Genomic DNA, 26,513 nt, shown 5'->3' on the forward strand with positions numbered 1-26,513 from the left:
GAAGAGAGAATAAATCTGATCTCTGAATTTCCATGCAGTAAATTGCATTCACACATGGTTTCACAATGCCCACAGCACGAAGGGACATTTTAAAATCTTTGGTTTACCAGTGAATGTAGTTATTTTCATGTTTACATTTTATTTTTATCTAAGTTTGCTTTCATATGTGTGAGGGCTGCTAGCTTTTGCTAAATGTCTTGTACGTGATTTGCCAAAATATTAGTTTCCTTCTCTTTAGCTGTGGTCACCTTTGGAGTTAAAAGTATCTATAATCTCGAAATTGTTGTGCAGTTTTCAAATACATCAACACTTTAAAATACACATCTTCCTCAAATCTGGCATAGAGGCCAGATGTTTCCCAACAATAGTTGAGTAGAAATTTAATGTGATTGTTTCGGTGCTTGGAGTGAAAGTTCTTGGTTTCTGCAGTTTTAAGTCTTTCTTCATTATATCTACTACTATGACTATTGCTGCTGTCACCACCACCACATATAGTTTTGGTCGGATATCAAGAGGGAAAAAATATTTTGAACCCAATGAAAAGACTTTGATTGATACTATTGCTACTGATTATACAAGAAAAAAAATAGTAATGTTACTATTGAACTACTATTGAATCCAGGGTTATATAGATGTGTTTTGTCTGGGAGCTATTGACACAGTAGTATTACGTACAAAGCAAGAAAATATATTGAATAAATATGTTTTACTGAACTTTAGTCATGGTATAAGAAGACTTTTCATACTAGAGTTCTGCAATGCTTAAATAAAAGAGTAAGAACCATTAGTATTTGTGCAATTAGACTTTATTAAACAACTTTGAATCATCAAATTATTTGGTTAGAAAGTGACCTCAGGAATTTGATTATATCCGCCCTTAAAAATAAGGTCAACTTTGAAGTCAGATGATATCAGATTTGATTTGCTATGTAATTTTTTGTGAGATACAAATTCCTGTAATATGGGATGTTCCATAAATTAGACTATAGACTGCTATATTTTTCAATAGTATTAGGACGATATAGTCCTTCCTGCTTATGAAGGACATCTTATCACATATTGCAGATGGAGAGTTGGACTTTGATAGTAGAGAGAACTGTGGTACATTTATTGATATAAAACAGGGATTTAACAAAGTTTGATAGTAAATATGACAGTGTTTTAACAAAATTTGATGACAAGGCACACTTGGTTATTTACTGCATAGAGGACAGGGTCGGTCAGAACTGTCAGGGAGACCCTCCTGTTGAGCTATGAGGTTCAGAAAGGACCCCCTTGCTTTCTAAACTCCTTCTCAGAGAGGAGTCCAGGTGCAGCTGGATCCATTCCTAGTCCCAGACTTGGTCAACAGATTATGTCTAGAGGATTATATATGCACAGTCCTTTATATCACTTAGTTAAGATTTCAAAGTTTAGCATGCTGTTAGTCACTTACTGAGGATCTGTTGCAGCAAAGAAACCTCATAATCTTGAGAAGTAACCTTGACAGACATCCCTACTCAAGGGGAGATCCCGGCGTGCAGCCTAATGCCATGCAGGAGAGCTCAAAGGGCTCCTGGGCTGTTCACTATTTATGGGAATAAATAAATAAATGAAATGGTTGACCTGTAGTCATATTTGCATATCAACCACAGTACCAGCATTGTGGTTACGTGGGCACATTGCTCAAGTTAGCCCTTGGCTATTGTGTTGTTATCTGTCTCTCCAAAACCATGTTGAGCCAGTTACAGACATCATGACTGGATGCACCCATTGTGACCACCACGTGTAGTTACCACTTGGGCAGGGTTACAGGAGATAAAGGTCAGGTTGGGGTTGGGGGGTAGTACACCGTCACATTACATTGATGTCTAACATGGACAAAAACTCTGTTGCATGTTGCCGTAGAGTACATTTTGAGTAGTGTCATTTCCAAGCGAAAATTATTTATCTTCTTCTTTCAGAAAGGATACACATTTATGGCTGAAGCACGTACTGGTGACCTACCTTTAGCAGCTGGAAAATGGAGGCTTCGGCTCATTGGTTCTCGTAGGCCACTCCCATTTCTCAATCGTGAGGCTGTAAATAGTGTCTATTCTACTAAAGAAATTCAAGAGTATTACATACCCAATAACAAGCATGTAATGTTCAGGTAAATATTGAGAGAAGAATGTTTAAATTCTGCTTTTTCTATGGACCATCTCTGACAGAGAAATATATTATTTCCTCTCTCTTAGGTATTAAAGCAAATATCTGAATTTTATGAGCCGTTAATGTGCAGTACCAAATTTAACATTGCATTTATGAAAGTGTTATTTTCTGAAATATTGCCACTGTTAAATGAAGAACAGGTATGAAGCACACAGACTATAACCTTAAAATTGTAATAACGGCATTTTGCATTTCTGCAGTCTTGATCTTGAAATATTATTCCTATGTCAATTACTGAAATTCCATAATATTTTGTGGGGGTTAAATATGAGTTAAATTTGACATTTTGCAGGTGGGGAGGAGAAATAAAGTTCAGGTAAAGCTTTAAATAAAATCCAGAAATAAACTTTCTTTCCTGATAGATAATACCAATTTCCATCTTGCAGTGTTGGCAGAATTTATATACTTTCTATTTTAGCATGCCGATTACTTTAGGATAACATATTTAATAAAAATATGACAATTTAATTTTTATTAATCCTTTTTTAATTGATTAAAGTTTATTAAAATCAGTTTATTCTAGTAGAGTTTGAGTTCATAACTGACCCCTAATGAGTATGCTTAAGTTTTTACACAAAGGACTGCATGCTGCACTTAAGCAGGCCCCGTGGTTAGAGCTAATTACATGTATATATTTTGAAAGTTATTTCTAGAACAATTTATCTTGACCTGAAAATTGTGTCATGAGGAATCAGGGTCAATATAAATGAAGAAGGCATGTAATCGAAATATAACAAATGCACTCAAATTCTGTAGGCTCTTTCTTGATGAGTTTGGTGGTTTGTTTTTCTTTTTCCTCTCTGATGTTGCCAATCTTTTAAAAAAAAATGAATTTATGGACACAAAACAAATAACATAGAAAGTTACGAGTTGCAAAAAAACATAAATGTTTCATTTTCATCCTAGTACTCTGATTCTACAGTCTGTTAATTCCACAGTCTTTTAAGTTCATTAGACTAGAAGCTGCTGTCAAATGAGAACTCTTTTGAAAGTAAATCTTTCTTCTTTTCCTTTTGCTCGGTTACTTTTTAATTGAAATGGTTCCCTCATCTGGCTAACCACGTTTTTTAACAAACACTAGTACAGCAGGAGGGGAAATGTAAATTATCACTGCCGTTTGATAAGGCAGTGGAAAAAAGAAATGGCAAGATCACCCCTTTTTTGCAGCAGCACTTTGATCATAGATTCACTGCACTAAACTTCACTGCAGGAAGCTTTGTCCATTAGATTGCAGGAAAACCATTGACTGTAAACTCAATTTTAAGTGTTCATTTCCAGGTCAGCACAATGTTTAGATGCTTTCCTAAAAAACAATGATCTGGCATAGTTGGTTATATTGCTATAATTTTTTCTTCCCCTTCAGGTATTTTGTGAAAGTCACAGCCTCACATATTGCTACAGTGCAGGCACAAACCTCTAAATCAGATGTGTTCATTAAACTACAAGTCAGAAACCTCATAATCTTGAGAAGTAACCTTGACAGACATCCCTACTCAAGGGGAGATCCCGGCGTGCAGCCTAATGCCATGCAGGAGAGCTCAAAGGGCTCCTGGGCTGTTCACTATTTATGGGAATAAATAAATAAATGAAATGGTTGACCTGTAGTCATATTTGCATATCAACCACAGTACCAGCATTGTGGTTACGTGGGCACATTGCTCAAGTTAGCCCTTGGCTATTGTGTTGTTATCTGTCTCTCCAAAACCATGTTGAGCCAGTTACAGACATCATGACTGGATGCACCCATTGTGACCACCACGTGTAGTTACCACTTGGGCAGGGTTACAGGAGATAAAGGTCAGGTTGGGGTTGGGGGGTAGTACACCGTCACATTACATTGATGTCTAACATGGACAAAAACTCTGTTGCATGTTGCCGTAGAGTACATTTTGAGTAGTGTCATTTCCAAGCGAAAATTATTTATCTTCTTCTTTCAGAAAGGATACACATTTATGGCTGAAGCACGTACTGGTGACCTACCTTTAGCAGCTGGAAAATGGAGGCTTCGGCTCATTGGTTCTCGTAGGCCACTCCCATTTCTCAATCGTGAGGCTGTAAATAGTGTCTATTCTACTAAAGAAATTCAAGAGTATTACATACCCAATAACAAGCATGTAATGTTCAGGTAAATATTGAGAGAAGAATGTTTAAATTCTGCTTTTTCTATGGACCATCTCTGACAGAGAAATATATTATTTCCTCTCTCTTAGGTATTAAAGCAAATATCTGAATTTTATGAGCCGTTAATGTGCAGTACCAAATTTAACATTGCATTTATGAAAGTGTTATTTTCTGAAATATTGCCACTGTTAAATGAAGAACAGGTATGAAGCACACAGACTATAACCTTAAAATTGTAATAACGGCATTTTGCATTTCTGCAGTCTTGATCTTGAAATATTATTCCTATGTCAATTACTGAAATTCCATAATATTTTGTGGGGGTTAAATATGAGTTAAATTTGACATTTTGCAGGTGGGGAGGAGAAATAAAGTTCAGGTAAAGCTTTAAATAAAATCCAGAAATAAACTTTCTTTCCTGATAGATAATACCAATTTCCATCTTGCAGTGTTGGCAGAATTTATATACTTTCTATTTTAGCATGCCGATTACTTTAGGATAACATATTTAATAAAAATATGACAATTTAATTTTTATTAATCCTTTTTTAATTGATTAAAGTTTATTAAAATCAGTTTATTCTAGTAGAGTTTGAGTTCATAACTGACCCCTAATGAGTATGCTTAAGTTTTTACACAAAGGACTGCATGCTGCACTTAAGCAGGCCCCGTGGTTAGAGCTAATTACATGTATATATTTTGAAAGTTATTTCTAGAACAATTTATCTTGACCTGAAAATTGTGTCATGAGGAATCAGGGTCAATATAAATGAAGAAGGCATGTAATCGAAATATAACAAATGCACTCAAATTCTGTAGGCTCTTTCTTGATGAGTTTGGTGGTTTGTTTTTCTTTTTCCTCTCTGATGTTGCCAATCTTTTAAAAAAAAATGAATTTATGGACACAAAACAAATAACATAGAAAGTTACGAGTTGCAAAAAAACATAAATGTTTCATTTTCATCCTAGTACTCTGATTCTACAGTCTGTTAATTCCACAGTCTTTTAAGTTCATTAGACTAGAAGCTGCTGTCAAATGAGAACTCTTTTGAAAGTAAATCTTTCTTCTTTTCCTTTTGCTCGGTTACTTTTTAATTGAAATGGTTCCCTCATCTGGCTAACCACGTTTTTTAACAAACACTAGTACAGCAGGAGGGGAAATGTAAATTATCACTGCCGTTTGATAAGGCAGTGGAAAAAAGAAATGGCAAGATCACCCCTTTTTTGCAGCAGCACTTTGATCATAGATTCACTGCACTAAACTTCACTGCAGGAAGCTTTGTCCATTAGATTGCAGGAAAACCATTGACTGTAAACTCAATTTTAAGTGTTCATTTCCAGGTCAGCACAATGTTTAGATGCTTTCCTAAAAAACAATGATCTGGCATAGTTGGTTATATTGCTATAATTTTTTCTTCCCCTTCAGGTATTTTGTGAAAGTCACAGCCTCACATATTGCTACAGTGCAGGCACAAACCTCTAAATCAGATGTGTTCATTAAACTACAAGTCCTAGATAATGAGGAAGAAATTGTGAGTGTCACTGGAAAGGGACATGCAGTCATCCCTGCTTTTAATTTCTTGAGTAATGAGACACTTTCAAGTTCCCAGGGTAAGTATTGTGTTCTGTATTTGATAATTTTATTCACTGAGCGATATGCATTCTTATGGTAACTTCAGGTAATTACAGAAAATATTATTTTTTCCAACTTTTTGCATGAATTCATAATTACTTTGGGATTGAGTGAAATTAGCTACATTTTTGAGCAATGAACAGGAGCTTTTGGTCCTCAGTAATGAGGAAAGATACCAAAAAGATTGACTGAAATAAGATGTCCAGTGTCATTTTCTTCCTCTGCCTTTTGGTTTTGTTTTGTAACTAAGTAAAGATTATTCTGGAAAATTCTCAGTTCTGAAAATTTTATGCATATGCTTGTCTTGCCCTTGAGAATTGAAATATGTTTTATTTTCAAGATCTTGCCTTTATGTTTTTGATGTTAATGTCCAAAAAAATTTGGCTTTTAGAAAACTGATACCTAGACCATGAAACACGGTTGATAATTTAGAGATGGATTAAATGCACCTTATGGTAAGCCTTATGGTTTAAATGCGCCATATTAAGCATCACTACTTTTAGCAGAAGCCCACGTTTTATTGGCTTATCATCCATCATATGAGCTTCAGAGTACGAGGAAAAAGACTCTTGTATAAACGATACCATATTTATCCTTAAGGAAAAAAAACTCAGTTTTTGACTCTGCCTCTGCTACAGCTTCACAATGATATTGATGGAAACAGAAGACACTGAAGGAAGAGCTACTTGCCCCAGACTTGCAAAGCTTATAAATACCCATTATGCTATTTTCAATTCTTTATAATAGCAACTGAAATACCAAGAAAAAATTACCCCTTATGGGAATACACAAATCCAAACAAAATTTCTTTCGAGAGAAATTTATTTGAAAGTTACAGCAAACACCTCACTTATTTTTTGGCTGAGCAGTTGAATCTGAGAAGTTTATTTGCTCAAAATTAATTTTCTTTTTTCTTTTTTTTTTTAGTTTATTGCCACTCATTACATTGCAGTCTTATCAGCTCAGCTTTTGTTAAAGATGAGAGCCAGTTTCATAAATATGCTAAAATTCATGTATTTTCTCAAAGTACTTTGAAGCTAGTGATTGTACCTAACAGAAGTCCACCTGGCATCAGTTAAAACTGATTCTTAGTAGTGCAGCAAATTACTATACTGAATCTACTGTATGACCAAGGCTGACAGCATATAAATACTGGGGGAAGGGGCAGTGAGGTGTAGAAAATTAACTCTTTTCAGTGGCAATCAGTGACAAGACAAAAGGCAATGGGCACAAACTGAAATATAGAAAATACAATTTAGGCATTAGAAAGGGTGATTTGGAGAAGGAGGTTTGTTTGGTTTTGGGGTTTGGTTTGTGTCATTTTTACTCTCAGGGTGTCAAACATTGGAACAGGTTGCCCAGAGAGATTTTGGAGTTTTCATCCTTGGAGATAATCAAAACCTAGCTGGACCTGGCCATGAGCAACCTGCCCTAGCTGACCCTGCTTTTTGCAGTGGACTTGAACTAAATGATCTTCAGAGGTGTCTTCCAGCCTCTGCCACAACCACTCAACCTCCTATGATCCTGTGATACCGGTTAGTAGTTAAGACATATGGTTTGGTTTTCTCTTAATGATACACAAATATTCCAGTTTCCTTGGATGTGCTGTCCAACTAAACAGGTATTCATTTAGAAATGGACTTACTAGAGAGAGCCTTCGGCTTGAGACTGTGGCGATGCTCTGCCATCTTTCCCCTGTGATGTAGTGAGATAACTTCCTGCACACAGTAGAGGGCAGAGTTAGGTTATCTAGTCTTCCTCTTCCGTGCTTTACTTCCAGGCTTTCAGAAGTTAGAGTTTTGCCAAACTCAGTACTTAAGAGCTCCTGTCAGACAATATTAGCTGCTTGCTACTGGCATTTTTATTGTTTGATAAAATTGGGTCTGGACCACAAAGCAACTAAACCAAAATTGGAATGAAAATTTTGTCATCTGAAAGTACTTGGACAGTTGATTGACATTTGATTTTGAAGTGCTGTTTAATTTTACTGTTCAGAAACAATAAATACAGCTGAATGAGGTACGTAATTCTTAGGCATATTTTCAGCAACTGTCCCAGTACTGCGCCAGTAATTTTAACAACAAATGAAGTACCATCTACCTACTTCTGCTACACTTGTATGTAATAGACGTTAGATGCTACTGCCATGCCATCTTAATTTCTTCCATAATCTTAATTTGTTTCCCTGTTTTCTGTGCACTTCATTTCTTAATCAAGTTGTTTCCATTTTATTTGTAAGATTGTTCATTATTTTGAATTTTTCATTATATCTATGGGTTACGTTTTGAAAATTCTTCATAAGCATTACAAATTTTCTTAAATCAGTTGTTTATAAGCTAAGTCAGCTACTGTACTGTCCATGGACTCCACTAAATATCAATGTTGTAAGATACTAAAGTCTTTGGTCCTTTTATGAAGACTTTTAAACAATGAGTCTTCTAAATCAATCAGTTTCTGTCTGTTTGAGCATATTCAGAACCGGAGGCAAAGACAAATTGTTCAAATACTGGATTATTGCTTCTGTAAAGCCCAAAATAGCATCATATTTCATGCACTCAGCTCTGCTGTTTTGAAGTTTAGTTTTCTACCATGATCCTTTAGAAAATTTTATCTAAATTTTTATCTAAATTTAGTTTTCCAATGCTGTGTGGGAAATATAACTAATTTGGTCATTTTTATGAAACATCTTGATTTCTGTCTCAATTGCACCTTGTTATTACCAGAAATGTAAAATTAAATACTATGGAGACCATGCTCCTAAAGCCTAATTCATTAGATGACAAAGTTGTGGTTCTAAAGGAAGTAATGGAGAAGCTGTCATGATTTTTAATTACCAAAACAATCAAGTGCTATTTTTGGTTACAGTTTTTGGAATGTGGGAATGGATTAGTAAACTTAATAGTAGACTGCTGGAAATAGAAGCAGGAAAGTTATAAAATAGCTGAGATTAGGGTCAGCATCACAATACTTGAAATAAATTGCCAAGTGACCCTCAGTAAAGTGAAGGAAAAACTTTCTCTTAGGAAAGCATCCTGTTGGCAAAGATCATAGTGTGAACACTGAAATAAGTTAAAAGGCACAATCAGGTAAAAGAGAAATGTGTTCCAACAGATATTGCAAGGGAGAGGATGGGGCAGAATAACTAAAAGGTATGTCTTCTCTTTGCCAGACTAGTAGGGGGCATAGGTGAGGAGAACTTCACAAAATATCCTCAGAAATCAGACACACACATTAGGTTTCAATCTCTTATTCTTATGTGCTGTGATACAATTAATTTATGCTAATTTCATATTATTTTAATCCATTGTGAATCATTCAATAAAATATCTGTTACATTAGACTGATTGGAAGTAGGAAGGTTGTCATCAGGTTCCTATTCAGCAGTGGAGATTATAAAAAAGTGTTATGATTTCAGACTGTATTTGAAGGTAAAATGCATATTCTGATGCAATTTAAGTGTGTGTGAGTGTATAGAGACCTGTCATTTAGAAGGAATGACTGTGAAGCTGTCACTGTTTGTTGGGTTTTTTACTATTACTATTATTTTTACAATACTAGACCAAGTGGCTTTAACGTTCAAGTTCTTTTCCTATATATATATATGCAGCCTGTATATTACAAAGAAGGCATTTTCTCTAAATGTTCCAAGTCTTTCAGAGCATCCAAATTACATGAAAAGATTATGAAATGTGCTCAGCACAACCGATATAATAGTATCATATTAGCCAACCTGATGATCGTCTGTATGTGCAATTTATGGCATTGTAAAAGCATGTTTCTTCACTATTGTCAAAAATATTAGGAAATTACAAAGTTAGAGGATCATAGTTTGGGTTGGAAGGGACCTTTAAAGGTCATCTGGTGCAACCCCCCTGCAATGAGCAGGGACATCTTTGACTAGATCAGGTTGCTCAGAGCACCATCCAACCTGACCTTTAAAGTTTCCAGGGGTGGGGCATCTACCACTTCTCTGTGCAACCTGTGCCAGTGTTTCACAATCCTTATAATAAAAAATTGTAAAAAATTGTTTCCTTATACGTAGTCTGAATCTACTCACAGATTGGCCTGTACGATATAGGAATCTCCGTAAATACTGATGGTGGGGATTGCTAAAATGGACACTCAATACAAGAAGATTCATACTGTTCTCTAGCTCTCTCAAAGTGTGCTTTCATAAAATAGGAATAATCAGAAACCACTTTTATACTATCCCCACCAAATTTATTAGTTAAGCAAGACACAATCTTCACATATGAGAGCTATTGAGTATCACATATGTTCTGCCTCTCATAGAATTGATCTCTGTGTTGCCAGAAGTACTCTTAAGTGACATTATTCTGCTAGCATCACCAATAAAACATTATCTCCTTTTCCCACTTACAACCTGTTAATTCATCTCCAGTCACAGCTGTTTTATAAATGTCTTTTCTAGCTCAAAACTTACAGTAAACCAATTGATTTTGAATATATTTAATTCTTCTGAGACGTAGCAGATGACTTGGACCTTAAGCGTTGACTTGCCAATAAAGGAGTTACATATAGACACATTACAAGCACAACTTGTTTTGTTGATACAAGCATAGCAAGTGATTGCTCATAATCCTTTTATTTTCCATAGTAACAGTCTGATACAATCCAATCTCAAAGTGTCAAAATCTCATTCTGATATTTGTTTGAATCTGGAATCAAGGTAGGCAGGAGTTCCTTCTAGTCAGAGCTTTGCTTGGAAAAACCAAGAATATATAGAGAGAAAGAAAAGTAGTTTGGTGTTATAGCACCACCTGGTGACGATTGCTAAAAGTATTATTTTGGATGTGTATGCATTTTTGGGAACTCTTCCAGGTCGTCTTTCCAGCAAGGACAGCAGAATGAGTCTTACGGAGGACTCCACCATTCTGAGCTGAGTGACCTTCATGGCAGGATCACCCTCTAGGCAAATCATTATAGAATTTTTCAATACTTAAGCTCTTCACATTCAGGGGAGAAAAAGGAGTAGGGTGGTGAGACATTCATGAAAGCTAATTATAGCTTAAGGAATGCAACCTCCCTTGAAACCTACCTACCTTGATAGGTAGAGGTAGGCTCCTTCACAGGGCAGTGCACAGCTCCTGAAGCCCAGACACCAGACCTCTTGGAGATGACCTTGCTTCTCTCAAGTACAAGAGGGAGTACATTTAGTTGGCCTCACTGCTTTAAAGGTACCTTTTTGTAAATTATTTGCACTTGGATAACAGTGCTCAGGCAGGCATTGTAAGATCCATCCTGGCTAGAAACTTTCATGCAAATACTGCAAGTGTTACTCTAAAGGGAAATCACCTGATTGGAAAATTTCTGTATGTAGTTATTCTTCCATTTGGAATCCAAATTGTGTCTTTGTAGCAGGTTTTTTCCACAGATGTAAAAGAATATGCAAAATTCTAGTTTCTGGATAATATTTCTTCATCTAAATGCCCTTCTGTTGAGTGAAAGCCTCAAGATTTTGGTTCCCTCTGATGAAATCCTTGATAATCTAATCACTATGAGTTTTGTCTCACCTTCACAGCACGGGAAGCTAACTGATACTTGGAAAGCTCAGCAAGCTCTACTTGAGTGAGAAGCTGTTCCACAGATATGGGCTTACTTAGGCAGATCTTTTCCAAAACAATGCCCAGGGAGTTGCATCAATCTAAAAAATGGGTTAGAAGAAACTGAATATTGTTTTCCTTCAGGTTTCTCTCGTAGGCTTCCTTACCACAGGGACAGCAAGAGGCATAGCTCAGATGCAAAAGATTCTCAATGTCATGCAGAAGAGCAACTCATAGTTTGTGATTAGGAGTTTGAGACATCTTGAAGAAAGCATCTCTGCAAGGACTTGTTTTCATTTCCTGACTTCTACTGATTTTCTTAGGAAAAAAGAAGCACTATCTTATGCAGAGGAAAGATCTGATAGTGAGTGATCCATGGCATTTGACTTCCACAAGAAACAATATTTCCTGGCTCCTTTGAATTTCTAGTGGCACACTTAAACTTTTATTTGGCATTTGTATGCTGACACACCACCAGTAAATTTTGCTGAATCTGGTCTAATAGTTCTGTTTTGTCAACATAAGAAACTGCAAGTTTTTCTTTTGAAGTGTTACAATGATACAGTATCACCCTTTGCTTCTACAATAAACCTTGGGAAAAGTGAAGCCTTCTGTCCTCAGTGAAGTGAAAACTGTACCTCTTTCCCAGTTGATGGTTCAGCTATTGTTAGTGTAACACAGGTGAAGCTGCTTCCCCAGAGGTGTTACTTTTGCCCTTATTCAATTTTCTATGAGATATTCCGTTTTAAAATTATCTTTCCTTTCTCTATAGAGATTCAGGCAAGATAATATCATAGATTTTAGAAATGAAAAGCAGTTTACATGGCATGAACACACTTCTGTTACACCCTTTCTTTAGCACATTCCTGGGTTTCACAGTTTTTCCACATTAGTTCCTTCCTTAGGAGACAATGTTCTAACTTGACAGGTGATAGGCCACAAATGGTTCTGTAGCTCCTTCCAAGATTGGCTGCTTCTAAACTTCAGTCAGCTATGATCTTTGTCTCAGGTTGACAGAAGAGACTTCTGTAAGTGTAGGAGTTGCCAGAACTGTGGCCAATGCACCTCTCCTTCCATAGGTGCACAAAACTTACTAAATTAGGTCGGCTGAAAGAGAGATCATACTGAGTAAAGGGCTATCTGTATTATGGAATTTATATTATGGTGCTGTGGTGGTTTGCACAGGAAAGAAATGTGGGATTTGAGGGAGGGGAAAATTATATGCTTTACAAACAGTAACAACAGTTATATATTCAGTCTTTCAAATTTCTCATTATTTACTTTGTAGAGATTTGTGACTTGCATGTACAATGAAATCAGGATAGTATTTGGAATAAGCATAATTTTAATTGGAACCTTGTGAGCATAATACAGCATGAGAAAATTGACTATGATAATTCTTTTCTCTTATAGTTTCTGGAGGGATCTGTTTACCTCATACTGATAATTCATAGAATTTCTGGAAATAAACACTGACATTTTTCATCATCTTGCAGCAAGCAAAAGCCAGATTATTCAAAGTAGTACAAAGAAGGGACCAGAAACTGGAGGATCCAAAAAAAAAAGTGTTTCATCTTCAAAGGATACTAAAGCTCCTCTCAAGCCAGAACTTGTACGAGAAGGTCCACCTATACTGGAAGATGAATCTTCACTCTTGGAAAACTTTCAAAATAATGGTGGAAGCTCACAACAAGTAAGAGATGCCAAATAATTGAGATTTGCGAAAAAAAGGCCCCAGCCAATGAAGGGGTACTGATAATTCTTTTGGTACCTGTGGGAGAAAATTGACTATGATAATTCTTCTCTCTTATAGTTTCTGGAGGGATCTGTTTACCTCATACTGATAATTCATAGAATTTCTGGAAATAAACACTGACATTTTTCATCATCTTGCAGCAAGCAAAAGCCAGATTATTCAAAGTAGTACAAAGAAGGGACCAGAAACTGGAGGATCCAAAAAAAAAAGTGTTTCATCTTCAAAGGATACTAAAGCTCCTCTCAAGCCAGAACTTGTACGAGAAGGTCCACCTATACTGGAAGATGAATCTTCACTCTTGGAAAACTTTCAAAATAATGGTGGAAGCTCACAACAAGTAAGAGATGCCAAATAATTGAGATTTGCGAAAAAAAGGCCCCAGCCAATGAAGGGGTACTGATAATTCTTTTGGTACCTGTGGAGAGCTGATATCCTGAAATAAAAAAAAAGGAATCCAAAATTAAGATTGTTGGTAGCTTCTGAATGAGGCTATGGAGAAAAGATAACGTACATACATGAATGACCAAATAACAAGAGGTCATTTTTATTTTCAAATCAAGGTGATCTATTCTATCTTTAACTGTTCGTCATTTGCTCAGTCAAATTCAGGTATGGTATAACTTTCAGCTAAGGGCCAAAAAGTAATGAAGTTAAACTTCTGATGCTTTATTGTGAGTTTTCTTTTAAATAGGATGTAAGAGAAGGCCATCTATAATATTTTTAATAGAGAAACACCTATTGCCAGTCAGCTGAAAGCTTTGGGAACATACACACAATAGCTACTACTTGAGCTGGGTTTCTAGAGGGATGTCAAAAATGTGCATTTTTCTTGACTTCACAGAGTATTACTTATCTGTCTTAGAAAAATAACATTTATTTTTTAAAACAGTTCTTGTTTGTCTATCTCCAAGTGTTTCTCTACTGTGATTTTTCTGATAATTGAGTTCAATTGCAACAAAATATTGAAAAAAAGAAAACAAATATTGAGAAACAAATTCCAGGGTTGATTCTTTGACTCAGAACTGGCTTTAGGATTTGGAAAACAATTTTTAAGGAGAATTATTTCCTGCTCAGTGTAGATAATGTTTAAAATAACCCGTGGACCCTTTCACCTCTACCCCAAATTAAGACGATATCGAGTGCTAGTGCTAGGGCTCAAAGCCCTGTAAGCAGGTCTTAAAATCAAAGACAAAAGTCTTTGTTTTAGCACGTGGGATACATAGGAAAGTTACATGGAAATCTTGAAGGAATGCAGCTCTTTATTGTATAGCCTAGTTTAGTTTCACTTGATAAACACATGAGTAATTGTTTAATTTCACAGGAATGAAAATAAAATCTATGGAATTAACACTAATTTTTTAAGCTTCTTGTGAATACTGTTATGTGCAAGCTTGTAAATTAATTATGTGCTTCGTTTGCTGAGTTCAGTAGCTGGCAGTTTACTCACCTTTGACTAAGACTTCTGAAAGCTTACTATAATTGTTATGTCTTCAGCATGTTAACATATTGCATTTTCTTTCACAGTCTCACAAGTATGTCGTACAAGCGTTGGTGCTATATAATAGTTGGCCACTTACTGAGAGTCAGTCCCTGTTCGTTCAGGCACTGAAAGAAATGGAGAAAAATGAAATCAAAGGTTGGTTCAATCTAAGCATGTATTTAGTCAAATGCATCACGTTATTGATTTTAAAAAAAAAAAAAAAAAAAGTATGTTATATTGCTACAAGCTATGACCATATGATATGTTTTCTTTTATTCACTGCTTCAGTGGAATAATTGAGCAACAAAGCACTTTGTTCCATGATTCATAGAAATGAAGTTTGATTGCATGATTCTGTACTTTCAGTTCACAAATTATAAAGCAAGCAGAGAATACTCTGCAAAAATCACCTGAGCTTATTAGGGTTCAAGTTTAGGTAGGGATGTGGAATGGTTGTAGAAGTATTCTTCTGCACTCAGGGAGACTGATGAGGTGTAATATAAGTGTATGAAGTGTAATATAAAGACAAGTGCCCTGATAAAGTACCTCCACATGTACAAGTTTCTGCTGAAACTAGAGCAATGTGCCTGTTGATAATTTAGGAAGATGCACTGAAAGGAGGTAAAAGGTCTGTTTTGGAATATGCATTACTTCTGTACTGCTAGGTGAAGAATTTAGGCAGGAGACAAGGCTAGGAAAGTTCTCAAGGACAGGCTGTGCATTCCAGCCTGGAAGACAGAGAAATTTCAGAAACTGCTCTCTCTTTCAGATTGTCTTAACATTTCTTGTTAAGGGTCAGAAAAGAACCCAATATGCATTAAAAGCAGTTAGAATTCTAGTCAGTATCTTAGAAATTGGGTAAATGGCTCGTATTGGCTTCTGATTTTCCTGCTGAGGCTGACACGGAATGATTTAGATCTTAATATGTTAGAGGAAAATTTATCATTCTGGGCCCAGCAGCCCAAGAGAGGGGAGGCTGCTGCTACTCCACTTCCCAAATCCAACCAGTAGCGGGGCTGAAAACGTAGTCCCAGCAGGCACACTCACACAGAACACGCACACACACTACGTATTGCCAGGCACAGAAATCACAGACAGACACTCAGAGCACTGACACAAGCTCAGACCACACCAATGGCCTCACCCTGCTCCCCTCTCCGGGTGGACAGAATGCAAGTTTACTAGTGAGACTATATATGGATTTGCGTGGGTGTGTGTTTCTATATGTTTATAACATGGATCCTTCCAACATTTGGGCTTAGGCACCTAGTCTGCCCTGTAGCTGGCTCCTGAATCCCATATGAGCTGCTGAGGCTGCAGCCCTGCTCCAGCTGCTGGTGCAGACCATTGCACACACACACACACACACACACACAGCTGACCAGGACTTCCCAGGTCCCAGTAGCTGACTCCCCTGTGCTCTTGACCCTACATTCCTGCAGAATCTAAAATTCCACCCCAGTTCCACCACTCCATAAATTCCCTACATTATTAATATTAAAATTATGTAACTCATTTTTTTAAAATATGAGATAAGGAGAAATTATTTATATTATTATATTATTTATATTTTGTGAGAAAGATTTGATCTTTATTTATTAGTGGTATTTCTCTCTTCTTACTCAGGTTACATATTTGTTTTTAATGTCCCTTCATTGAGTAGTTTTTGGGTTTTTTTAATTTTTATGACCCTGGGCTAAAGTTAGATTCAGCAGCAGTAATTGCTGACATATATTATTTCTTTTCTTGTATTTGACGGCAACATTTGAGATTTTTGCAGTCTTTTTTCAGCTGGTATTACAGAACTTTACAAAGATAAATCTTGTTGGTTTATTATAGTCCCTAGTCAGTTTTAGTACTATTTGAGGAGCTACATCACATAGACTTGCAGGCCTGTACAAAGGCAGCATTTTAAGTGGTTATTTTACCTGCTTTTAGCCTGCTGTGTTCTTCACAAAATCATCTTTTCTTCCTAGACGACTCCATTTATTCTCCTCATTTTTCCTTTAATGACAGACTGTTTCTTATAACAGACACCTTATTACATTGTGTCATCCTTCTCAGTCAGCTACATAGTAAGCTACTTATTTTACATAAGTAAAACTGCAGGTCAAAGGAGGTCACTTAATTTCTATGTTTCTTCACCTGTTCTCAACTGTTATTACTGAAGCTTGTCAATGTCATGAGGGTTCTCATGTTTAGTTCAGGGAGCAGTTACTCCAGTTGGTAGCTTCCCTTCCCCATGTTAACCGATGCTGTGGCTCATTTTCAGGCAACCAGTATCAAGCCACAGTCAGTGATAACGAGCACTTTTCTCTTAGGATTCTTTTCAAATGTTGTGATTTCCTCTGTCCTCTCATAATTGCTGCCTTTCAAAGTAACCCAAATCCATTTCATAGTTAACTGGGTGTTTCTGTTTATACAAGGTACCAGCAGAGTTTAAAAACAATGTATATCATAAACAGCAATACTTACCGTATTAACTACTTAGCATTTTTTTATGTACCTCTATTAACAGCAGTATTTATCTGGAGTGCTTACTATAGGTAAGTATTTTGGAAAAAAAGGAACATTTAATCTTTTGATCTTCTTCTGATTGTGAACTCCTCTCAAAGCAATTTGAAAACCGAACTTTACCATTTAAAGCTGCCAGAATCAGTTGTCAAACACACAATTCATATAATAGCCATGTTGGTGTGTAACCAAAAAGGCATCTTCTCACATTGTGATTTTTAAGAAAGCTGCAGTGAGCCAGGTGGAAAATTCCTGCAGCAAATTTTCACTATTTTTGGTATCACTTTTCATGTAGGACAACAGTGCCATCTGGAGTTAGTTTTGTATTAATGCTAACTTAACATGGCAAAAGGATATTTCAGCTTTGTATTAGCATTAACTAGTCTCCCTTTAAAGGAAGACCTATAATATTTTACTATCAATATTCACTAATGTTATAAGTATTTATTAGGAACATTTTTGAAGAAAGTGGCATCTCTGGCATACAAATGTTATGAAAATTTTGCATTTTGTTGATGTTTCTTTTTCCTTCCTTTCTTCAGAATCATTAATATTGCAGCTTGGTAGTACTTGTAAAAAGAACTGTGTTAGCAAAAGTTATTTAATGACTAATATTTAGTCATATTTATTGTATATGAAATCTCATTAAATGTTTTATTAGAGGCCACATTGCACAAACAGAACATTAAAAAGGCATTAACCAGGAAAACCCAAGAACACAGTAATTAGAAAGTGCCAGATAGTGTATTATTTATACAGTCTTCATTCTTTTCTCTCTTTTTTTTCTTTTTTCCCTTCCATTGGGAACTGTTAATGGGGCAAGATTTCAATGGAAATCTAGTAAAAATGTCTGGATCATAATTCTTGTGTAAAAAGGGAAAAATTAGCAGGCAATCTTGCAACTGCTAATAACATTTAAAGTTGCTTGACTGCAAGAACAAAATTATTTCAAGGTTCATTTTGTATATATGATTTTCAGCTATTGCCTTTTTTGGTTCTTTGGTTTTACTTTTCCTGTAGTTAGATCAGAAGTTTTATTGTGCAATTTTCACAGAGTTGAATCATCAGTGTGCACTGAATGCTGACTGCAGCATGTAGTTTTTGTATTGCCTTAAGTTAACTCGTGAGTATTAGCTGTTGATGGGAGAAGGCTGTCTATCCCACTGGAAGAGCAGGAGGAGAGAGGGCACCCAACCCAGGTAGTAGAGGTAGGTTTGAAAAGGCAGGAGAGGCAGTCTTGTTTGGAATACTGGCTTTTTTGGTTTTTTTGTTTGTTTGTTTGTTTGTTTAAGAAGCAAGCTGAAAAAGTTTCTCCCACGGGTTTTCTATTCCAGCAGGAGAACTTGCTGGCTCATTCCAAGGGCAGGATTTCATGTGAAGTTTAACAGGATGTTCAGTTCTCCCTCTCGTTGTCTCTTTCCCACTTTGCTTGTCTGTATTTGTATTTATGATTAATCACTTATTTGTATTTATGATTAATCACTTGCCTGGTGTTCAGTGAAAAAGTAGGTCACTGAGGATACATGGTGGTGCTAGAGCTTAAAGACCTGTAGACCTCTAAGCCATGCTCTAACCCCATCCTTCTACTGCAACCAAGTTGGTGGTTTGCTTCTATCCTGGTGTACTTTTACTGCAACTTTAGTGTCTGGATGAGTCCAACTTTGGAAAGATTTTTGATGTTGCTATCTGTCAAGAATCCTTCTGAGGGTCCAATGAGAGACAGGAAAAGAAGCATCTGAACTTCTTGATCATTTCCTAACCAAATCTGAAAGTCTCTCATGGGACAAGTAACAGTCATTTCTACCAGCTACTCTGCAATCCCACTAAATGGTCAAAGTATATTTCAGATAGTGGGTTCTTCATCTTCTCAAAGAAAACTTCAAAAGACTCCTCTCTATTTTACCTATGAATAAGATGCATTCTCTGTAATTTGAATTTCATAAATCAGGAGTAGCTGTCTATCTTGCCTAAAAAAGAGGACTGTCATATCTCAATCTGCAATTATGAATTTCAGATAGGAATTATTTAGTGTAATTATTTATCTTGTCATAGACAGGAAATTAGACTGGATGACCACTATGATCCCATCTGGCATTAAAATAAATAAATTGCTGAGTAAATAATTGAAAAGTGGTAACGAAGCTAATTTTAAGAGTTGCTATCAGTTGTTGGTCATCACTTTCAATTGCTGTGATGCCCAAGCTTTACTTGGTGCCATACATATACAATATAGCAGCCACTGAGAGCTTGTGATGATTGTTGCTCAACATAAGCCAGGAATGCACACTGGCAGCCCACAAAGCCAGCCGCATCCTGGGCTGCATCAAAAGAAGCATGGGCAGCAGGTCCAGGGAGGTGACTCTGCCCCTGTACTCTGCTCTTGTGAGACCCCACCTGGAGTACTGTATCCAGCTCTGGAGTTCTCAATACAGGAAGAACATGGGCCCATTGGAATGGATCCAGTGGAGGGCCATGAAGATGCTCAGAGGGCTGGAGCACCTCTCCTGTGAAGACAGGCTGAGAGAGTTGGGATTGTTCAGCCTGGAGAAGAGAAGGCTCCGGGGAGACCTTATAATGGCCTTCCAGTACCTGAAGGGGGCTACAGAAGAGATGGGGAGGGACTCTTTATCAGGGAGCATAGCAATAGGATAAGGGGTAATGGTTTTAAATTGGAAGAGGGGAGATTTAGGTTAGATACTAGAAAGAAATTCTTTACTGTGATGGGGGCGAGATACTGGAACAGGTTGCCCAGGGAAGTTGTGGATGCCCCATCCCTGGAAGTGTTCAAGGCCAGGCTGGATGGGACTTTGAGCATCCAGGTCTAATGGAAGGTGTCCCTGGCAGGGGGGATGGAACTTGATGATCTTTAAGGTCTCTTCCAACTCTCACCATTCTATGATCCCAAAACCAGGGAGGCAGCCTGCTCTGCTGGGGGAGGGGGGCAGGCTGGGGGAACCTGGACGGTGCAGGGTACCATTAACTAAGAGAGCTCAATAGAATCCTGCCCTAAGCCTTTATATCTGGAGTTAAAGCAGATTACTTCATTTTAGTGCTGCCATTTCATATGCTTGTTCGTTATTTACTAATGTCTCAGTGTATGCAATAAGTCCAGAACACCAACTTGTTAAAATATTTATAGAAGTCAGATGAAGCTTGTGGTATCCCATGACATAGAAAGTCTTTGTCTGATATAATTTAGCTAATGACACTGAATGTCTCTTGAGTGTTTGTATAAACAATAAATAATTTATATTTAAAATTAATAATTCATTGAATAATGCATGTACACCAGCCTGATTTATGGTGCTAATATGTTAGGATAATATGAAATTAAATGGAAAGCCATTTATGTAATGATATTATAACTTCAAATAATGTCATCACTATTTATTTTATATTTGCATTTCCTCTGGAGTTGCTTTGGTATCTTCAGTATTTGTGGAGACCACTTTAATTTTTGCTTTCATTCTTTAATGTATGCTTTGTCAACATTGAATCAATTTAATTTTGGCACTTTGGTGCCATTGTACATTATTTAAGTGGCATGAAAAGATAAGAATAATGCAATTTATAGATAAATACATGTATAATATATGATGTAATACACATATATATCATATAATATATATATATGTATGTGTAAGTTGTATGTGTATTATAAATATGTTTCTATATATTTACTATTTACAATTTTATATGTCCATATAACCTCAGCCATGACATTGCGGATCTCATCCACAGCTCAGTAAAGTCAGTGCAATATTGTAGTGAACTTTGGATCAAATCGTGCAGCACAGTGATTTGTTCTCAGTGGAAAGAGATTAGAAAGGCATAGCATTAAGTGAAAGGTACCTTTTTATTATTGTCAGATTGTAAAACAGTTCCTCTTTTTCCTAAGAGAAATCCCCTGTTTTATTGTATTGACTAAATTGAGGTTTTCAGCATTTGCTTTAATGCTTCAAGCAATATGAAGGTGGAGGGAAATGGATATTTCATTCAGATTTTTAATCTTTCTCATAGTGTTGTGGGTACATTCCAAGTTGTTTCAATTGACACATTCCTTATGCTATTCCAGGCTTTATTTATCTGTTTCTTTGTTTTAACAAGAATATGATATACAAAAAATCTTCTTAACAGCTCCCACCAGCTAAGACAGTGCACAATAAGTGCTACAAATGTACAAATGCCAATTCTCAGCATATTTAATTCAGACATACAGCATACACGTGATAAAATAATGAATCCAACGTGTTCTCCGATAGTTCTGAGAATGATAATTTTGAATTTCTTAAATATGCATCAAATCTCAAATGCGTTCCTTTGCCTTAACTTCTTTGCATTTTTGGTGGGGCATATCTTCTCTTCTGCTCTTCACACTTTCAGGCTCACACGGATATGAAACAGTGAGAACATTGCCTTTACCTACTCTGAGCTTCTCACCTGCCTGGTGCATAACACTGACAGAGACTGTATGAGACTATGTAGGAGAAATAAGAGTCAGATTGTGATTCTATACATTGCAGTCATTGGACTGACCCACACACAAGGCAACAATGCAGCTATTGATGTGCAGGGACCATGGCAAACTCAGAGTTAAGCTCTGGGTAAAATGCTATTTAGGACAGATAAGGCTGTCACAATATGTCCACCTGGTAAGTCTGTTTTTAAAAGTTTTTTTGTCCCCACATTCTTTCTTAGTCCAACAATAAATGTTAGTATAGTACTTTAATGTCAGCTAATTAACTGAGTTTTCTTTATCTTTCTGCATGGTTGTTTTATGCTGTTATTCCACCCTGGATATTATATGGGGAAATATATTTATGGATGACAATGGCATCCTGTAATTCATCATGCATCATAACTCCATCTGAATAGTACATGGCGAAAAGCATGAGGACCACAGCTTTCCCTTAATGGTTAATCATTCTGAAGGACAAAAGTCTGCAAGTATTCCTAAACCAACCAAAAAATCAAAAGATAAAGCATCTGAGAAGACAGAAAAAGAGAAGTTCAATAAAGAAGGAGGATCACTTATATCTCTTGCGTATCGACGTGAATCTCAGGTGAGAACAAATCCAAGAAACTGGATTTATTTTATGTGCCATCATCGTACTGAGATATTTTCAGGCCTGCAGATCAGTGTTACTAGCACTTCTAGTGTATACCTTGTGTTTCTGTGTGCATTTCTTTGCCACCTTTTTAGCTTTACACCTGAGAGACATTGAATTATGCACATAACAGATATCCATCCTGCACTTAGACATGTAGTCTGCTTATTTCTTTATACATAAAAGCAACTACTGGTTGATCCTTTTGTTGGTCTAATTTGTGTCTCTGCTGAAGGTTTATTAAATTCCATGAATTCACCATATTCATGTCCCGCTAGTCCCTCATTGTAGTGATTTTCATGGGTTCCCAGGGAGATGAAATAGGTCGTTCTGCTATAGTCAGTTCCTGACTCGTACGTCACAATTGTCATTAGCTTGTAGACACACAACAGCAGAAAAATTGGTGCCTACTTGCAAATTCTTCTCAATGTGGTGGGATAAACTGAGTGTTCAGTGGTTGACCGAAAGGCTACTGCCAGCCTGTGTGCCTTAAAAGGGATAACTGACTGTATGGATTGCAAATAAATTAATGGAAGGCAAAGAAGAAACTGACAGCTCCTTCTTTAATGGCATTGCTTTTGCTGGGAATTTTGCTGGCTCATGGCAGGTAGTTCAAGGGGAGGGCATCTCCATAGAGATTTTCATGAAGAAATCTCTGCTGAATTTTTTTGTTGACTAAACCTGCTGCACAGCAAACTTTCCTATGATTCACATCCACACATACAGAGTGCCTTATAGTAATAATAACGTAGTAATAGTGCCTTAACCCCCCCTTCAGAGCAGCCCAAGTGGCTGCAGTTGAGTTTTTTGGCCACAGAAATGCAATGCAGCTCCCGTCTGTCAGACTTCTGCTTTTGGCTCCAATGACGGGGTGCTGGGATGATAACTCTTGGGAGTTCTTCAGTCTGCTGCTAAAACAAATGCAAGTTTCAAGATGGAACCACTTGCAGATAAAGAAGATGCCCACTTTAGTCTCAAATGCAAGCTGAACTCCTGTCTCTAGTATTCCTATCTCTATATGCAGCACAGCAGCTCAATTCATTGGTCAGACAGCAAAATAGTCTCCTACCCTTGAGGCACTACTTGTACCCTACGATTCTGGAGAAGCCATACGTTAAGGTGGTTTAGATAATTTGGGAAGTGATTGGAAAGAATCAGATGCCTCATAAGACACAGCAAGATATATTTCTACACAAAAAGCCTAGTTAAATATAATAAGACTCCTAGTAAAAAAGCTTGCGGAAGGAAGGAAGGAAGGGGAAGGACGAAAGGAAAGGAAAAAAACTCAACAGGAAGATAAGACAATAATTGCTACAAAATACTCTTGTTCAGAAAGATTGTTGAGAAGAACTAGGAGTGTGGACCATGCTGTATGGGAGTGGAGGGAAGCACATAAAATACCTCGAAGGGCTTCTAGACATTACAAAGTAATTGTCCTTACCTTTGGCAGCCACCGTGTGGTAATGCAGGTCAAAGTCTATCAGTGTATAACATTTATCAGTCAGGAAAATTACCAGGATACAGAAATACAACTTTATCCTAAACAGTGGTAGTAGATGTGTACCAAACATTATGTTTATGATACTTCACTTTCAGCAAGCTGCTTCAAACAAACCATACTGGACTTTACGTCTAGTTAGTGAACAGAGAGAAGCAGACGTTCTGGAGGTGAAGAAAGACACCCAGCGAGCAGATAAGATCAAAGCCATGAAACAGGCATGGGAGTCTGCAGAGCCAGGAAGAGCTGTCAAGGTAATATCAGAGTGCAATCTTTGCAGTAATGTTTCTTCACAAGTTCCAGGAGCTGCTGTGGTGATAGAGAAGTTGACAGAACAGAGACTTGACTTCACACGGCTGTCCTCTTCACCACTCTGTGGAAAACAGGAAATTTTACACAGCTTAAAGAATCAGAAGTCATATATGCGTGAGTTCTGGGAAGGAATCCAGATCACCTCCTTTACACTTCTGTAGATCACTGAGACTTTAGGTTGGACTTTACAAAACAGAGAACAGTTACTCCTCAGAAAGCCCACTACCTCTAGACAATTGAGCCCTCAGAAAGCCCACTACCTCTAGACAATTGCAAAGCTGCTACTTGTGATAAGTTTAATGTTTAGCATGAACAGATTCTAGTGAGAAATACACTGTTACAAACATGCCAAAAAGATTTCTCTTGAAGAACTGGCACGTGGCCATATCATCACTCAAATTGCCCCCTGCAGCCAGGATTCCTAACTTCATTCTGGGTTGCAGGTTGTCCATGAACCTGTATGTGCTGCTCTGTATGAATTCACTGTTTCGGAGAAGTAATTCCAATGCAGATGTCAGCTGCGTCTGGGCTCTTTTGGCATGACGTATGCTTAAGATGGAAAAATAATACAAGTTCTTTCTAGCAAAGCAAAAAGTTAAACTGCTGATTCAGATTTGGAAGCATCATTACAAAAAAGAGGAAAATTAAAGAACAAAGTACAGTCTTAAAACTTACAGAGCAGTGATCCCTGGTCACCATCACCACCGGTCAGAAACTCCAGCTCATAAGCATTTTGCCTTTTTTATATTACCTTTCAGAAATGAACCTCAGACATGGGTCTTCACAGTAACAATTTCAGATTTTGTCAGTTCTGTTCAGTGTCTCCAAAGCTCAAAATTTTTTCTGACAATACTTTATTAAATTTTGATCTAAGGAGAGATGCATTATTCTGCAGTTTTGATTGGCTGTGCTGAAACTGAAAATGCAAGTACAGCATCCTAAAGATTAGCTGGAAATGAATCCCCTTTGATGTGTAAAGAGTCTCTTTAGGATGCTAGTTCTATCACCGTTGCCTTTTTTGATCAGAAAATCAACTGGATTACAGCTAAAGGGCTCCATTTTAAAAGCCCCTGAGGTCTGTGATCTTTTTTTCTAAAACATCCATTGTTAAGAGAATTGCAGTAACTATGTCATATGCTAAAAAACAGAAGGTCTCACTTGAGGATCCAGACTAAGTAGCTTCCCTCGTCCTTTCTTCCTGATCACCTTGCCCCAGTGTCTGCCTGTTCCAGGGGTCACATGCCCTGTGACTCTGGGAATTATGTGCCTGGCTCTAGCCTTGAATTTTTGGCTTCTCCATCCATTCTGGCAATCAGACTCTTAAGAGAAAGTCTCACCACTCAGGCGGAAGTGGTGATGCCTGGGTTTGGCATTAATGATAATTGAGTCTGAAAGAGCTTGCATCCATAGCTCCCATTTCTTAGGAGGAAGCCTAAATCACCAGGCTATAGCAGCTCCTAGGAGGAAGAGATAAGTCCTAGGGAGGTGCAGTAGCTGAATGTATTCTGATTGTACAGTCAGTTGTGAGGGAACAGATTTTGCTTTTCAGGTTTATTTTGTTGATTGTTTTGGGGTTTTTTGTTTTTTTTTTTTAAATCCAAAGATTAGTTTAAACTACCCAGAAATCGTGACTTTTTTTTTTTTTTTTCATTGCATGATGATCTTTAGTGTAAGCATTCAATACCTCAGTACTGATTGAATGGGAACCTAGTATCTCCTCTGATTCTAGCCCCAGGCAGAGTTTCATACTGCACTCTGGTCTTAGGTTTGTTATTGACAGCGCTATTTTCTCATTTGGGATAGGTACTAAATATAGCCAGTATGCAATGAGTGTTGAAAGTGCACTATCTACCTTTCATTTTACTGAACTACCATCTCACAAAGGTTTACTTAGAGGTTCTTTTTCATATACTCAAGACACACTTGATATAAATTAAAGATGAAGTTTAAGTACTACTGCTAATTTATTTCTCCTCTATACAGCATATTAAATGTAAACAAATAAAGCCTCCAAAATTTTACTAGAAAAAGATGGATGTTTCATGTTGACAGGTTATTATTTAAGGAAAAAATATCCATTGGAGAGATGACTTGAATATGACTCTGACATGAAATGTGGTCCTCTTACGTTTATCTTTTTTTCTCCCCAGGGACTCACTAATGGTGTTCCTGTTGTTAGAGGTGATGTTTTCATAGGTGAAACCAGTGAAATATACTCACCAGTAATATGAAGTAGCATCATATCTCACATGCATTGGATTTGAAGATTTACTGTCTTATTGACCACTTATAGCTCCCTAGCTTTGAAAATTCTTTGCATTTTAAAGTATGCATTAG

General features: G+C 37.0%; 1 protein-coding gene across 1 annotated transcript in view; it reads left to right on the forward strand.

Annotated features, from left to right (window-relative positions):
- Window positions 1–26,513, forward strand: part of ADGB (androglobin) — a 100,875-nt gene that overhangs the window by 68,629 nt on the left and 5,733 nt on the right. Inside the window, exons 26-31 of the mRNA XM_014950504.1 lie at window positions 1,944–2,131; window positions 5,738–5,922; window positions 13,005–13,201; window positions 14,789–14,900; window positions 22,134–22,321; window positions 23,963–24,118. Coding sequence (XP_014805990.1) covers window positions 1,944–2,131; window positions 5,738–5,922; window positions 13,005–13,201; window positions 14,789–14,900; window positions 22,134–22,321; window positions 23,963–24,118 — 1,026 coding nt within the window. The remainder of the gene's footprint in view (window positions 1–1,943; window positions 2,132–5,737; window positions 5,923–13,004; window positions 13,202–14,788; window positions 14,901–22,133; window positions 22,322–23,962; window positions 24,119–26,513) is intronic.

This window comes from Calidris pugnax, unplaced genomic scaffold, assembly GCF_001431845.1.
Source record: "Calidris pugnax isolate Ruff unplaced genomic scaffold, ASM143184v1 scaffold24, whole genome shotgun sequence".
NCBI classification, from domain to species: domain Eukaryota; kingdom Metazoa; phylum Chordata; class Aves; order Charadriiformes; family Scolopacidae; genus Calidris; species Calidris pugnax.